We start from the raw sequence: 16,599 nt of genomic DNA on the forward strand, positions 1-16,599 counted from the left end.
ACATACACATTACACATTACATATAGATGCATACAAAAACACTGCACACCAACATGCACAAATGCACAATTTCATACACACTGAATTCTCCCAAATACAAAATCCTAAACTCGTACTCACCTACATATACAACAATGACGTACACACCAAAGTGCGCTCAAACACACTGACGCTTAAACACACACACAAACACACACAGACGCTTAAACAAACACACACAGAGACACACAGACGCACACAATGACGAGTATTTAGACAGTAACTCTACACTTGCTACCAATCCTCTTGTACTCGGTATCGTAAAAGAGTGGGATGGTCTGTACCTGCCTGCTGTTGCCCTCCCTGACGTTCATGATGTCTGGAGGGCAGGTGGAAGTTTCCTGCGGGTTCAAATCCACAGGCTGCTGGAAATGTTCACGGTACTCTGTTCTGAAGCCCCTGTTAGTCACGTGGTCGGTGTTTGTGATGATGATGATGATGACGATGATGACGACGGTGGTGGTGATGACGATCTCGTTAGTGGTACTAATAAAGTTGATAACGATAATGAGAATTATCTCATGATAACGATCAAGCCAATGAATAAGAAATGAATCCAAAGGATTGCAACTAAACAGGTGTGACAACGACTCGACAATCGGCCACAAACGAACAAGTCACATAGCTAGATGAACAGCCAGCAGCATATTTGAGACTAACGAGTGAGGCACATGGGCGACCAACGGAGGTATCTGATTGATCTTCGTCTCCTGCCTCGAGAACAACTTGTCTGTCATGGGGGTCTGCTGGGGTACAACGACACGAGGTCCCTGGCTGTGTGTTGGTGGTGGTTGTTGGTGTGAAGGTCTTTGTTGTTGTAGTGTAGATAGTTGTATGAATTATGTTTCCTTAGAGAAATGTATACCGGGTGTGCTTCGTGTCAATCATATATTAGCGCCATCCCATGCTACATTTGTAAGAAAGCATTGTCACTTACATCTTTCGTTGAGAGCATCCAAGCGTGATTGCATGTTTACGCTTTTGAGCTGCTTTAACTTGCAATACTACAAAACTGGAAAGGCAATTAGCTACTAACCACAATTCACTGATTTAGATTGCATCTTTTCTTATTTATTTCTTTTTTGTTATTCTTGAATCTTATCCAAGAACCATTATATAAAAATGGATCTATCTACAATTACATTAACAAAACATCATCAACTGGCCTCAAATCAACTGAACATTTTGGGTGAACAGAGCTAATGAAAATTGTCGGAGCGCATTATCAACATAACGATAACGATAATAAAAAAGAACAACGATAATAAATAAATAAATAATAACAATAATAAACCCACTCAAGAACGTTGAGTTTCCTCCTAGGTTCGAGACACAACTCCTCCTCCTTGAAGGGTCTGTGCATTTTCTGCGTGGTGGTCAAGTAGGGATCGTTGAGGAGGTACACGGATCTGTTGTGGCAGGATTTCGTCCGTCCCCCGGGCAGCATGACGTCTGCCGCGATGCCCATGTACGTCGGTTGAGTTGGTACGGACTGGGCGTTTATGGTAGAATGATTTCAAAAAAGAGATGCTCAAGTTCGGTTAAATTTGTATGCAAAAGACCGCTATTTAGCTATTTAGCATTATAAAGAGACCAAATGTGTACATATTAACTATAAGATGACAGAAATGAATCGGCGTGAATGATCTCAAACCTTGAGATGGTCCCTCAGTGTGAATCCTTTGAAATCCTCAAACGTTTTAGGCTCCTTCAAAGGATCTTGCCCTGAAAACTTATCCTTCATTTCCGAAGTTTGGTTGCCCATGGTCAGTGGACGTCTCAAATTTTCAGACATCAACTGTGGTTTGAAAGGATGTAGTTGTAGATGAAAGGATGTAGTGGTTGACTGTTGAATGTTAGCCAATTAAATTTATATTATTTCAATTTTTATCAAAAGTGAACTACTGTTTTTTTTTAATTGGTGTCAAATTTTGTAACGTTTAACGTTGTTGTTTTTCAGTTTAACGGCACTTCATTTCCTCGATGGTGCTATTGTGTGCCATGTTTTGATTCACGAAAAATTCTATTTATTATTTTGTTTCTCTTTCGTTTTCTAATTTTTTTTATCTTTATTGTTTCTACTAAACATCATTTTTTGCTTGAAATAAAATTTTGTCGTAATAGGCTAATTCTTTAAGAAAAATTATCAGAATCTACAATTATCTACAGAATACATGGTTCTTTTATTTTTAGTTAGAAAATTATTAAATATTTAATTTGTACATTTTTTTAAAATAAGCCTTGTAAACCACTGCCCTTAATAAACAATAAGATCTTTTTCCAGTTCAGCTGCTTCACGAAACACGTCATGGTACCGTCAATATTTCAAGCGTTGAATAGAAAATGGATCAAACCAACCTTTTCGTGCAAATCTTGCAGGTAGTGAACTTTGTAATGAGCTGCTGGTTTCTTGAAAAACGGTCCGAAATTTCCGTAATTATCCTGAATGATTTTGTGGTCGTGTGTGGAGCCGGTGGTGGTCAAGTAATGGTCAGAAGTTTGTAGTTCAGGCAGTTTGGTCAGCTTTTCTGGCAGTGGTTTCGTCATGTTCGTCTTACAAACAATGAGATTACATTTTCAGAAAAATAGTTTCAAATATTTGTTCGATATTTCAGTTAAAAATTTTTAATTAAAAAAAAATTATTCAAAAGAAGTAATTTATGCCGTTTATTTACTAATTTACTTACGGCTAAACTAATACTAAAGGCTTACATTTAAATATAAATAACAACATATAATTAACTGGAGTTTATGTCTTATGATGCATTGTAATTCGGGTACATTTCATGAAATATAATCAAATTCACATGAATTGAAATAAAGTCATCGCACCATGAGTTCCATGTTGGGAAAGTTCTGCGGGGGCCGCCACTTGTGACCCACTCCCGAACTGGTCCTCAACAGGTCGGTGTTTGTTTTCTCGTATTCACTCATTTCGAGAATTTAATCAGCAGTGTGGTATTTGGCTTGTGCAACTTTTTTGTATTTTAGCGTTTCGTACGAGTTAAATAATTTAGTAAGAACATGTACGACTCGTTAAATGTTAGTCCGAAGATTAGTGCAATCAACATTGCAATCATTTGCTCTTTTGTTTACAAGGTCGTCTCCGTGGCAACTTCAATTTTATAAGTAAGACGCGTTCATGGTTTTAAACATTGTATACCTACCAAAAATAAAATTATTTGTAGTTAGTTATTATGTAGTTATTTGTGCGTACGAGTTTGTCGACTAAACATTACGCTTGTGACCAGCAGAAGTGTATTTATAATCTGTACACATGAAAGATGATACCCGATGGCGTTAAACATTTATAAGTCACTGGATTTGCATAGTAAAAACTTATTCACATGCAAAATGACGCACTCACTCGGTTATAAAAACATAATAGAAGTGTTCATCAATTCGTAGGAACGAGATTGAAACAAACTTAAAAATGAAAAGTCTGATGACAAATTGATGATCAAGATGTGGCATTGAAATCAATTTCGTCTGTCAGTGCGTGCTCTCTCAAGAAAGATACCCTGCAAGGTGGGAGTTTGCTAAGTCATTTAACTTCAATGAAACAAAATGAAAAAAAAATTTATATATAAACTTTTTCTTGTATAGTAATGCAACAGTAAAAAATATTTTAAAAAACGAATTACGGTCCCAACCAATGAACGGGGTAGAGCTTCATGACGTCATCGTTACTGGTGGCTTCCCTGACAACCAATGTTATAACCCATTTGAAGAATTTTTCTCCCAAGTCCTTCATAAGACACGATATTGAACGATTGCATGAAACTATTATTACAAACCAACCTTCCAACCAATCAGCAAACTGATACAATCCCTTTATTATCTGACCAACTAATCATCTAACTGATACAATCACCTTATTATCTGACCTACAAATCATTCAACCAACACGTTATTCACCAATCAACCAACCATTCAATTAATTAACCACCAAATAAATGCAACCAATCATGCAACTGCTAACTAAAATTTCCACATCCAGTGACCAACCCATCTCACCAACAAACATGATCATGAAAAAATTATTTCTCCCAACATTGAAACAAACAGCTAACCAGACATCCAACTACATCGACTAACAGTCAATCAATCATCTAGTAACCAACCAACCAACTAGCCAACCTACCAACCAACTAACCAACCAATCAACATGCCAACTAACCAACCAACCAACCAACCAACCGACCTTCCACTGTTCCTCTATGGCACCACTTAAATCCAACCACTTTTTCAACTCTTCCAATCTTTTGTGCCACTGGATGGCGGGAACAAAATCCGCAAATCAACCAAACAGTTACAAAATTATTCATTTACCCATTAATACATTAGTTAAATAAACAGAAAAATAAACCATTTTTACAGTACTATCAGATATCCAAACAAGAAACAATCAACCAACCAACCAAACCAATCAATCAACCAACCAATCAACCAAACCAACTAAACAACCAATTAACCAATCAATCAACCAATCAATCAACCAACCAACCAAACCAAACCAACCAACCAACCAACCAATCAACCAACCAAACCAAATCAACCGACCAACTAATCAACCAACCATGTATATGCCAGAATTAATTTCCTTATTGACAAAAGGATCGTCGCAATCACTGCTGTTGCTACTGCTGCTGTTGTGTTGACATTTGACACTCCCGCCGTTCAACTTTCGATTGTGGTGCTTTGCAAGGCGTGACAGCACGTTTCTCAATTTCTCCCTCAAAGCCCTGATCAGGATGTACCTGGACGAACAATTTTCTACCTTTCATAATGCTGCAAACGCAGAGCTGCCTATGAATCGTTTCTATTTATTGGACGGTAGTGTACTGGTTGAGAGCGCCTGGTCAGGCGTTGTAGAGACCGGATTCGAATGCGGAAGGATCTGTGATGGGTGTCTGAAGCTTCGTTCACGAGTCGTCCACACGCTGCGTGCCTGTTAGTGAGGCCGCTGGGTGAAACAATAAAAGAAACATTAAATCGCATTACATCACATTACACCGCATTACATCACATTATATCACATTACATCACATTGGTTAGGTGCTGTGCTGGCAATGTTGCAGCTACTAGATTCGAAGGCAGAGACTCGTTTGGACTTTCAAGCCGATCCGGCTCGGCTCGGCCCGACTTGGAGTTTGATCGGTCCAGCTTGTTCCTCAAACCTAGCCAAACCGTTAGCAACACTAATCACCGCAGCATATTATCACTATCCTCTCACGCGAACCCACCAAACAGTTTTCTTCTTAATGATGCCAATGACATTGCGATGTTCGTCCACAAAGTACATAACACAGCCCTCTACCTTCGATCGATGTCTCACCTGATTGGTTGATTGATTAATTAATTCGACTGATCAATTAGTTAACCAACTTGATTAATGATTTAAACGAGGGATAAAATAACTGGTAAAATAAAATAAAATGACTGGATAACAACCGACAGTTCAATCAGTCTGTTAATCAGTCTACCAGTTGGCTGTTCAGTCAGTTAGGTATCAACCAACTAACAACTCTACCACACACCCAACCAACCTTTCTGACGTGCCCATACAGGTCCTCCAGCTTCACCATCTCAATTTCAATCGTTTGCAACCTGAAGCGTCGGGCCAGCTGAATAAAAATAAAAAATTAACCTTTAAACCAACGGCCATGATATTCAATGTACATACTTGCATACATACAAACAAACAAACAAACATACATACATACACACACACATACATACATACATACATACATACACACATACATACATACATGCATGCATGCATGCATACATACATACAAATAAAACTTAAAAAAAAAATTAAAAAATAAGAATAATAATTTTTAAAAAATTATTACAATTATTGTTATTATCATTATAAATTATTATCATTTAAAATACGTTTTACTACAATTCATTTTGTTAGACTTTTCTTTTCATCATTTGATTTTTCTTACTTTTGACGTGTAAAAAAATATGTTTTCATTATAATAATAATAACAATAATAATTATTATTATTATTACTATTATTATTATTACCATTATTAACAGCATACAAATGTATAAAAATAATTTTGTAACTAATGGAATATATGAAAGAATAAAGTTCTAATCATCATCACAATCATCATCACAATCGTCATCACAATCATCATCACAATCATCGCGATCTTCATCATAATCATCGCAATCATTACCATGAACAAGGAATGAAGGTTAGGATGGAGTTACTAACGCATATTGAAATGTCAGGCGGGACACACAGCAACAACGATAACGAAGATGATGATGATGATGAAGAATAAGAAGAAGATGATGATGATGACGTAGGTGATGATGATGGTAATGTTGCAGGTTGTGATGACGATGATGATGATGTTGGCTGGTCAGTTATCGGCTTTTCAAGGACGGACTCTAAATTGAGAAATGTCCAGGTGATGAAGATTAACTGAGGCCTGTGGAGACGATGTGGGATGATTATGATGATGATGAAGATGATTATGATGAAGATAGAGATGATTAAGATAATAATGTTACAGACGATTACGATGATGATGGTGAAGATGATGCTGATTTGTGGATTAAAGATGATGCTGATTTGTGGATTAAAGATGACGGTAAAATGATTAATTTTTCAAAAGTAACTTCATTGAATCTACCAAGCCAAGTCGAATTTAGCGATGCAACTAAACAACAAATCATTTATTCGACTAAATACGGCCTATACCAAATAACAAATTTGAAGACATTTTCAATGAAAATTATACTCCCAAGTCAATTTTTGTTAAGTTAATGATCATTGAATTCAAAAATAAGCACGATCAAGTGGAAGAAACCTACCCATCCCTACTTATAATTAATTCAAAAAAGCCTACACATTCCTACTTATAATTAATTCAAAAAAGCCTACCCATCCCTACTTATAATTAATTCAAACAAGCATACACATCCCTACTTGGCCATGTGACTGAAGTCTTCGATGTGCTGGTGGTGAGGGCTGAGGAATTCAAAGTTGCCCGTTAGTTTATACTCGCACATGAATGAGTGTAATCTGTGGTGGTGGTGGTGATGATAATGATGGCGAAGATAATGGTGATGGTGATGATGATGATGGCGATGATGGTGATGCTGATAATGATGATAATGGTGGTGATGCCATAATAAAGTGATTGTACATAATAAAGTGATTGATTCAGATATATTATCCTACAAAGTTGGTCATAAACAACTATCATCATCATTATCATTATCTTCACTCCAGTCAACAACATCTCAGTTATCAACATCTTAGTCACCATCACTATCATCATCATTCCAGTAACCACCACCATCATCATTATCATCATTCCAGTAACCCCCACCATCATCATCATCATTCCAGTAACCACCATCACTATCATCACTCCAGTAACCACCACCATCATCATCTTTTCAGTAACCACCATCAATATCATCATCATTCCAGTAACCCCACCATCATCATCATCATTCCAGTAACCCCACCATCATCATCATCATTCCAGTAACCCCACCATCATCATTATCATCATTCCAGTAACCCCACCATCATCATCATCATTCCAGTAACCCCACCATCATCATCATCATTCCAGTAACCCCACCATCATCATTATCATCATTCCAGTAACCCCCACCATCATCATCATCATTCCAGTAACCCCACCATCATCATCATCATTCCAGTAACCCCACCATCATCATTATCATCATTCCAGTAACCCCCACCATCATCATCATCATTCCAGTAACCATCATCATTCCAGTGACCACCATTCTTTTAAAACCTTCCAGCCTCATGATGGTGATCGTCAACATAACCCATCCACTCTTCGCAGATCTCCATTGCGATGGAGTATCGTTGCGCGCTGGCATACTTCTTAATGTCATCTTACGTGATGAGGTTACAATATTTATTAATTATTTTCATTTAATTCTTAAATTGTAAAATTAATAGTAAAAGAATATTTAATTAATTATCTTTATTGGCTTTTTACATTACAATATTAACTGTCGCGCTGTGTGTGGAAATGTTGGAATTTTTATTCTACGTTGATTTTCCCATTTTAAAAATTTATATAAAACTAATCAACTGGTTGATTAGCTCGTCAATCTATCAACCAACAAACTCAATCAGTCAATCAATCAATCAATCAACTAACTAGTCGGTCGGATAGTCAATCGATTGATCAATAATTCAACCAACAAACCAATCAATCAACTATTGGAGAAATCAACCAAGAACGAATGGCTGGAGCAGTCAACAGAGTATAATTGATTCACACATTAACAACTAATAAATCAACTAATAAGCCAATCACATCAACATAATTACCTAACTGACTAACTACCTCGATTCCTAAACAGCATGCTGACATTCTTGGACCCTCCCAACCAGTAGGGGGTACCGTGGATGAGTAGGGCTGCCATGTGCCCTGACTCGCCGTTCAGTTTGTTGCTGCTCAGAATGTAACTTGTCTCTGCTATGTCCTTCATGTTAAAAGCCATTGAATGGTTTTTTATTTTATTTGTTGCTCAGTTTAAATAGCTGATGATAGAGATGATGATGACAATGGCGCAGATGACGATACGGATAATAATACAGATTATGATATAGATAACGATACAGATGATGATGATGATGGTGATACAGATGATGATGATTTCTGGAATGCTACAAATTTGTTTTGCTCTAGTTGATCTATCATTAGAAATTAATTCACAAATTGATGAAATAACTATGATTATCCATTCAGTGGAAGGATCAGTTAAAATTTTTACATTTGCAGATAATTTTTGTAGTTATGATTTTTTTTTTGTTTCTGCAGTTTATTTAGCATCACATCTTTATAGACAGAAATAGAAACAAACTTTCGTGAAATAATCCTTCCACTTATCATCCTCATCCTTCTTACTCTCCCCTTCAGCCTCTCCAAGGCCTTCACAGAACTTTGGCAGACCTCGAAGGACGTGGGAAGTTTCCACCACCCATTCTGGCGATCTCAACTTCAAGAAACAATTACCTCTGGCCACCTATAAAGTAGAATAGACCAACAAAGAAATTATCTAGAAACAACTAACATCAAGTTAACGAAACTAACACAAACAACCAGACAGAACCCATATAAACACAAGAACAACGTGCACGAGGAACTCAAACCCACTGTATACAACCACACATCTGACACACACACAAACATGCAGCACGCACACAAACATGCAGCACGCACAAGCAAACATCATCACACACACAAACATCCAACATACACAAAAACATCCAACATATACAAAAACATGCATCACATGCACACAAACATCCAACACATACATGCAACACACACAAACAAAAACACAAACAACACCTACCATCCTCCTGATATCAGCATTCTCGTTGAACAAGACATCATCGGGTCCTTCTTTGCAGAAAACTTTACAATCGAGCAGCACACCGAACCAATCTTCCGGCAGGATGTTTTCAGGAACGTCGTTTGAACTTATGGAAACATGTTGGTTGGTTATGCACCACGTTAACCACCTGAATAACACATTTTCATAATTTGATTTAAGAATTTTGAAAAGTTTTGTCAAACATTAGAAAAAAACCATATGGTAACAGAGTTATATGCAATACAAATGGCATTACAAGTCGATTGAAATTTCCCGGTTCTGTTTTAACAAGAGAGAGTTATGACCTGATTAGTTAAAATACTATCTATCCAGAACTTACTATCACAATACTATCACCCAAGCACTGACATGCCTAGTGAAATTTTATATGATATATTTTGCCGATATGGTATGGATGTACCTTAATCTACTAGCTTTTCTTTGTGGCAAAAAGTTTACTCTCAACTTTTACTTTGTTATTTCATCATTCACAATTCACAATTCAATCATTTCATCATTTTTCATCTTTATCATTTATTTTTATCTATATTGTTTACATCATTTTCATAAAAAAAAACAGTTGAAAAAATGTTTATTCAACTCGAACATACTCATCAGCTTGTTTGATAGCTTCGCTTTTCAGATGGAAGGTTTTATTTTTAACTTTTAATTCATTGAGATACTCATCAGCAGCATTTATGATCACCTCATCAACCACCATTGTCATCATTAACTATAATATTTACATTAATTAATAAATAACTAAATATTAATTTAATGATAAATTGAAAATCAATAAAAATAAATAAGAATTAAAATTATTAAAAATTAAAAACTCTACTACAAAAACCTAAAACAAGGAAAAGTAGATTAAGTAAAATTGTAAATTTGATTTTAAAATAATAAATAGATTTTTTGTTCTTTTATTATTACAAATATTTTTTTATATAATTCTGACATTTAGGCAATTAATGATCATAAAAAAATGCCAACACTGTCTTGTACCGTAAGTAAATTAGCAATTAGTAAATGGAAAATAAAACTTTAATATCGCTACATTGCGCAATAGTTTGTGTGTGCGTGTGTGTTTGTTTGTGTGCGTGTGTTTTTGAGTGCGTGGAATAATATATTATCTTTATTTTAAAGAACTTTGAACTATTTATTGGATACTTGATTTATCCCAAATTATTGGCAATCAGCCACGGTCGTTTCTTTATATATAAAGAGGAAAGTAAGAACAGCTGCTATAACCTCATACAATATTTATTATACAGCTGCTATAACCTCATACTACTTTATTATGAAAAATTGACTGGGCAATCAACAACTTTTTTTTATTCTACACAGTATGCTTTGATTTACTTTACACTTATTAAAAAAACTGCTAAATGTGTGCCCGTTATTACATTAAAAAAAACCGTATTGAAATTAAAAATCAAATTTCGGATGTTAAAAATCAAATTTCGGATTATAAATTTAATTAGCATTGAGCATAAAATTTATCACTCAACTCAAATAATATGACGAATTCGTTGAAAAGCTTGAAAAACTCCAACCGTCAGGTTAAAAAATAGAAGATACTCGTTTGACCACTCCCTAATAATTTCTTTTGCCAATTCATATTTGGTGGGCATGGATATTAGGTGGGCTTGTGTCAGCTGATTGGCATGTGTCAGCTGACTTTCAACATTGTACACACACATATATATATTCATACACATATATTAGTATATAAATTATATGTTATATAAATTCAATTGTTATTATATATTATATAACATATATATTATTGTATAACCGACTGATTGTTTTATTAAGACGAATTTGTTAGTCATACCTAGCAATATTATTAAACCATTCATTCGGGTTGCACATTTATAACTGTAAATTCGTTTGTAATATATATATACTATTATAAATTATATGTACACTTTTTATGGTTTAATATGTTATATTATATTCATATATAATACATGTAGCAATGATTCTAGCGTAAGATTTGAATTTCATTTTTGTTCGTTCTATTTTAAATTTAATGTTTAACTACACGAGATTGAAAATTATTCATTATATATAATTTATATATATATAAAAATATATGATTTCAATAATTCGTGATATAGAGTAGAGCGATATTAATGTGTCACTTGTAATGGTTAGTTTAAAAAGTTTTAATTCAATTAATTAAATAAATTAATGTATATTTTAGTAGTTTTCAGTTAGTGTACTTTATAGTTTTATACTAATAATTTTTATTTATTTTAGTTTTAGTACTTTAAAATTTAAAATAACATCTATAATAGTGCCTATGAAATGAAAGAATAATACGTAATAGTAATTGAAGCCTTTTGGAATGCTTTTAGAAGAGAGATTTAGAGACCCATTTACTTACATTTACTGAATTACTCAAAAACAGTATCCAACAAAACAATTTTATTTTATTTTTAATGATCTCCAAAAAATTAAATAAAAGGAAAATTAATTAAATAATTGTATCTGTATATTCTATCTGTATAATTAAAATAATATAATACTGAAATAAAAATTAAAATAAGGATAAACAAACTGATCTTCAAATTTACTTATAATAGTGAATAGTCAATACTGGTAATTTGGTTATCTGAAATGCAAAGCACAGTCATGGTCTGTAACATTTTAAATTTAAAATTGTTTAAAAATCTAGCTATTTAATTTTTATTGTTTTACTTTTATTTTTGTAACCAAAAATAATTTCCATGCAGATGCCAGATGCAATAACAATAGCTTGTCAATCAATAACTGATCTTTTTGATGTCATAAAATTTGACACTGATAATCCTCAATCTGAAAATGAAAATGTACCTTTCCTTTACACTAACCATCCAGAGAGTCAACAAAACAACAACGACTCAAGTCAACAATTAAACAGCAGCCAGCATCAACAAACAAGCAACAATGATCAACAACAATCAGTGAACCCTAACAACGGTACTGAACCATTACGACTCAACCCAGAGTGGATTGCAAAAGCTCATCGTCCTGAAATCTTTTACCAACTTTTACATACATACAGTGCTAGAGTTTTGGAGTGGCTGACCAGCCTTATTCTGAACGATCCAGATCACGATGTTACAAGATACAAGTTTGGCATTTTGCACCGTGAGATCAATCTCCTTTTAACTGAAACTCTATCTGTAGAGAATATACTTGAAAATTTCCTTTTGGAATTTTACCAACAATTAAAAGTCTGTTTTACATGGGAGTAATTTTTGTGTTTATTGAAATTAGTAGAAGTGATATAATGTTGTAAAAATGATATTCTTTCTTTCATTTGTTAAAATATTCAATTTATCGTTTTTTTTAATAAAGCATTCAAACTTTTTTAATTTCAAAGAACAAGCACGAAAATGTTCTATTTGATGCGGTGTGGAATTTACGCTGGCTGTCTTTAACTAAATGCAAATTCAGTGAATCTCTGAAGGATTTTGAATTATTTCAAATTAATTTTGAAAGTGTGGAACGTGATTTTAAGCCAGAAAGTTTTCAAAAAGAATTTTTTAAATTCATCTCAGAAGTTTGTAACAAATATCTGAGAAATAAATCGATTGTAAAACTCCAAAGAAGCTGCTCTTTGCCAGATTTGAAACATGCCAAACAACATTACTCTCTTAAATTGTCCCAACTGTTCAATCATAGCAAGCTGTTAAAATCTAAGGAAAAAAAGAGACCACATCCTTATTTTACAGTTAACTTGAATGAACTGACAGCTCTACAACAATCTAACAAAAACGCAAGCACAGAACACAATTACGGTGACATCAACAACAAAAACATTAATGACACAAAGAGTAGCCAGGGGAGCAGCAGTTCCAGGCACATCCCTTTGGAACCACCTGTTTTTTTCATCTCCCACTACTTTGCAATGTTGTACGTTTGTAAGACACGTTGTCTTTTACAATTTCACCTAATTTTTTTGTTTATTTTGGAAAACATTTATTTGGTAATAATAGCTGTGACAGTAACATTATTAATATTGCATGAATGTTGTAAATGGTTTTATGCAATATATATAATAAATGTGATTGATGTCTTGTTAATATGATGAATATTATAGTTATGAAAAATGTATGTTAAACTAATACTCATACATACATATATCAAATATAAAACAGAGGTGAGGTACACAAATATTTGTTAGAACTGATGGCAGATGGCTACCTAGCAGACGAAGTTTCTGTTTAATATTTTCAATATTTAAAGTACCAATCAATAAATCAATAACTTCCTCTTAATTATTAACTGTGATTGCGATTCTCTTATTTCAATACTATGTTTTCAATGGCTACACGCATCCGTGTGATTTAAAAATTTTTTTTTGGTTGATGAACAACTTCATTTTTTGCAGAACATGACATACATCCCGGTGGACCCTTTGGGCAACTTTCGGGAAGAACCTGAACTTGGAGAAGAGGGCGAGATTGAGATGAATCCAGATGAAATCGACAGATACCTCCCTGCACAAGTTTTCACAGACCAAGCCACCATATTCCGAGTTAGCAAGGACACCAATCGCGACGATGACGCCGTTGTCACAGACGTGGAGACGGAAACTGTTTGCTGTAACATCGACATTCTGCATTCTTCTCGGGACGTTGAGGAAGGCAACATTTATGAAAAGTGCAAGTTATCAGCTAATGGTAATAAACATTCCAACAAGTCTGAGGTGATACAAACCGTACAGACCAGTATTAATTCAGTGACGAGAACCAGCACCACCACAATTAAGCCTACAGCAGCAGCTGCACAACAACGCACTAATACATTTATTAAATGCACAATATGCTTATCAAAATTCAAACCCTCTCAGGTTTACAGACAATTACCTTGTGGCCATGTATTCCATAAAACATGTTGTGATGAGTGGCTTAAGGTTTGTCATATTTTTGGTCTTTTTTCGAAACATGCTTTTTGCTTGTGATTATTCAACCTGCTGTTTTGACGCTTCCACATTAGCAGTTCTGATTTTTTTTACAATAGGCAGGTGGAAATTTTATCCAGAAAATAATTTTTATATGATTATAAGCGTTTTATTGATTGCTCCACTTCCGATTTTAAGCAGTTTTTAGTTGCATCTTATTTTCATGCAATAATAATTTTTAATTTCTAAATGAAAGTAGAGACACAGTTCATCATTATGTCCATTATCACTTGGGCGGCCACATATTTTAAATTGTGTAAATACTTTTATTGTACTGGTGGTTCCATATTTTTTTTGCGTTTCTGTTGGACCTCGAAAATATTTTGAATTCTGATTTTTAACGACGTTTTTTTTAATATTTTGAATAATCTGAATTAAAGTCTGTTGAAACTATTAGTAATAATTAATTTAATAAATTAACTATAAATTATGTTGGCTGTGACTTGATAATTTTTCAACTGTAGTTCAAAAGAGATTGTCCACTCTGTCGGAAGTCCATGTTTGGCCTTGAAGGGTCAACTGAAATGCCGACAACAACGTCAGGAACAACATCAACAACAACAACAACAACAACATCATTGCCAACAGCAGCAACAACCGGCGTTGACAACAGCGACAACTCAACAACTAACTAGCCAGTTACGAGTGTTGCTTATTCTTTATTTATTCTTATTAACCTTATCTTCAAATCATCTTTTACAAGCACGTACTGCATCTAGTACGTTTTTTCAGCCGTATTGATAGCGAAATGAGTGAAAATACATTTTTAACTTAAATATAAAGAACAATTTCTTTCAAGCTCTGAGTAGCTGCTGATATATATGTATTTAATTTTTTGTGTATTTATATGTATGACTACATCAGGAAGATCTATATCATATATTATTCCACTCATCTCAATCGTCACATTAAGACCTTAGTGATGGTTGTCAAATGTGTTTATCTTTTGTACATTCTTATTTTATAATTGTAAGCTGTCAGAGCTTGTGCAACCACTATGACCATTATATTAAATAATGTAATATTAAATTACATTATATCAACTCTATCGTAACAGAACGAGGACAAATTGAAATAGAAGCAACTCAACTCTATACCCACTTGTAATAAACGTAGTTGCATTTTTAGTGCAGTGAGCAACAATTTTATTATTTGGTAACTGTTAGGCCAGTATTTAGCTCAGTTGTAATGACAATCAATCAAAAAGCGTAATTATCGACTTGGTGAGGACATTACAATTGTACTGGTCTGCATAGCTGTATTTTTTTCTAGCGCCGATCTCATTAATACATTTTTTTTGTGAACAGTGATACTATCAGGGTGGCCTAATGTTTATTACAATTACCTATAATTTCAAGTAAGCTCGCTTTACCTCGTGTTAATAATGTCATACATAAACAATGACTCTATGCCAAGACTCCTCATTCTTAACGCTATGCATTCAAGTGTTCTTAAATTTTAAACTTATTAATTATTATTAAACATATTAATTTTTTTATTATTTTACTCTATCAGTCGAACGTTTCTATCAAATATTTATTTTTTAAAACCGCCACGGATTATCACATCCGCCTTCCAAACTTTTTTTCGCGTAGTTATGTTCTTATTATATTTAGTAACATTTTTACAACTATTTTTCATACAATTTGTGATCACAAATCATTTATTTATTCACTCGCCTTTTTAGATTTAACGTTTTATACACATTTTTTTAAAAGTTGCCCAAGTTCACCTGATTTATTTATCAAACTATTTATCTCCGAATTCCACTGCACACACATCGCACCGGATCATACGCAGCTCCAGGTGTAGTAGTACTATCGTCGTCACGTCACCGAATTAATTACCTCGATTCTTATATCCTTCTCAATTATCACGCAAACTCGCCACCCACACACCAATACTAAAGTGGTATCGCCCACTAAACCAATACACAAATATCTTAACATCTGCACAGAGAATTAGCCATGTCTATCTTACGCTAATTATCTCATTCATTTCTTACTTTTTTCAATGCATTTCCACAGAAATAATTTCATTTGAAATAAAAAATATACCTAACTTTAACTACAGAAATGTGTTAAACGGAGGAAATCTGCATTATTTAGCAAAGCCAGTTATTTTTATTTTTAATCTGCTCAGTTCCCATATTGGCATGTAATTCTTAGTCACGTGTTCCATACTGATTTATACA

The 16,599-nt window shown here is 34.1% G+C and overlaps 4 protein-coding genes across 4 annotated transcripts; 2 read left to right on the forward strand and 2 right to left on the reverse strand.

The window, feature by feature from the left end:
• Positions 1 to 251: 251 nt before the first annotated feature.
• On the reverse strand, positions 252 to 2,973 carry HELRODRAFT_184048 (hypothetical protein; the record flags this gene model as incomplete). The annotated part of the gene is made up of 7 exons (XM_009014976.1): positions 252 to 438; positions 700 to 813; positions 977 to 978; positions 1,334 to 1,531; positions 1,694 to 1,885; positions 2,398 to 2,481; positions 2,872 to 2,973. 7 exons carry the CDS (start codon positions 2,971 to 2,973, stop codon positions 252 to 254), a joined length of 879 nt encoding a protein of 292 aa, XP_009013224.1.
• Positions 2,974 to 4,793: 1,820 nt separating this feature from the next.
• Positions 4,794 to 5,389, forward strand: HELRODRAFT_184049 (hypothetical protein; the record flags this gene model as incomplete). Its single annotated transcript, XM_009014977.1, has 3 exons — positions 4,794 to 4,992; positions 5,098 to 5,230; positions 5,293 to 5,389. The coding sequence occupies 3 exons, from the start codon at positions 4,794 to 4,796 to the stop codon at positions 5,387 to 5,389; spliced, it is 429 nt and encodes a 142-aa protein (XP_009013225.1).
• A 960-nt stretch (positions 5,390 to 6,349) lies between these two features.
• Positions 6,350 to 11,151, reverse strand: HELRODRAFT_195070 (hypothetical protein; the record flags this gene model as incomplete). The annotated part of the gene is made up of 8 exons (XM_009014978.1): positions 6,350 to 6,378; positions 6,409 to 6,497; positions 7,004 to 7,094; positions 7,849 to 7,951; positions 8,413 to 8,551; positions 8,933 to 9,094; positions 9,428 to 9,596; positions 11,030 to 11,151. Coding segments are annotated over 8 exons (903 nt in total), but the record flags the coding sequence as incomplete, so codon positions are not given.
• Positions 11,152 to 11,600: 449 nt separating this feature from the next.
• Positions 11,601 to 15,483, forward strand: HELRODRAFT_184051 (hypothetical protein; the record flags this gene model as incomplete). The annotated part of the gene is made up of 7 exons (XM_009014979.1): positions 11,601 to 11,603; positions 12,190 to 12,672; positions 12,822 to 13,354; positions 13,600 to 13,657; positions 13,833 to 14,150; positions 14,295 to 14,357; positions 15,463 to 15,483. The coding sequence occupies 7 exons, from the start codon at positions 11,601 to 11,603 to the stop codon at positions 15,481 to 15,483; spliced, it is 1,479 nt and encodes a 492-aa protein (XP_009013227.1).
• Positions 15,484 to 16,599: the final 1,116 nt, after the last annotated feature.

The sequence above is a fragment of the Helobdella robusta genome (genome assembly GCF_000326865.2).
Source record: "Helobdella robusta unplaced genomic scaffold HELROscaffold_149, whole genome shotgun sequence".
Taxonomy (NCBI): domain Eukaryota; kingdom Metazoa; phylum Annelida; class Clitellata; order Rhynchobdellida; family Glossiphoniidae; genus Helobdella; species Helobdella robusta.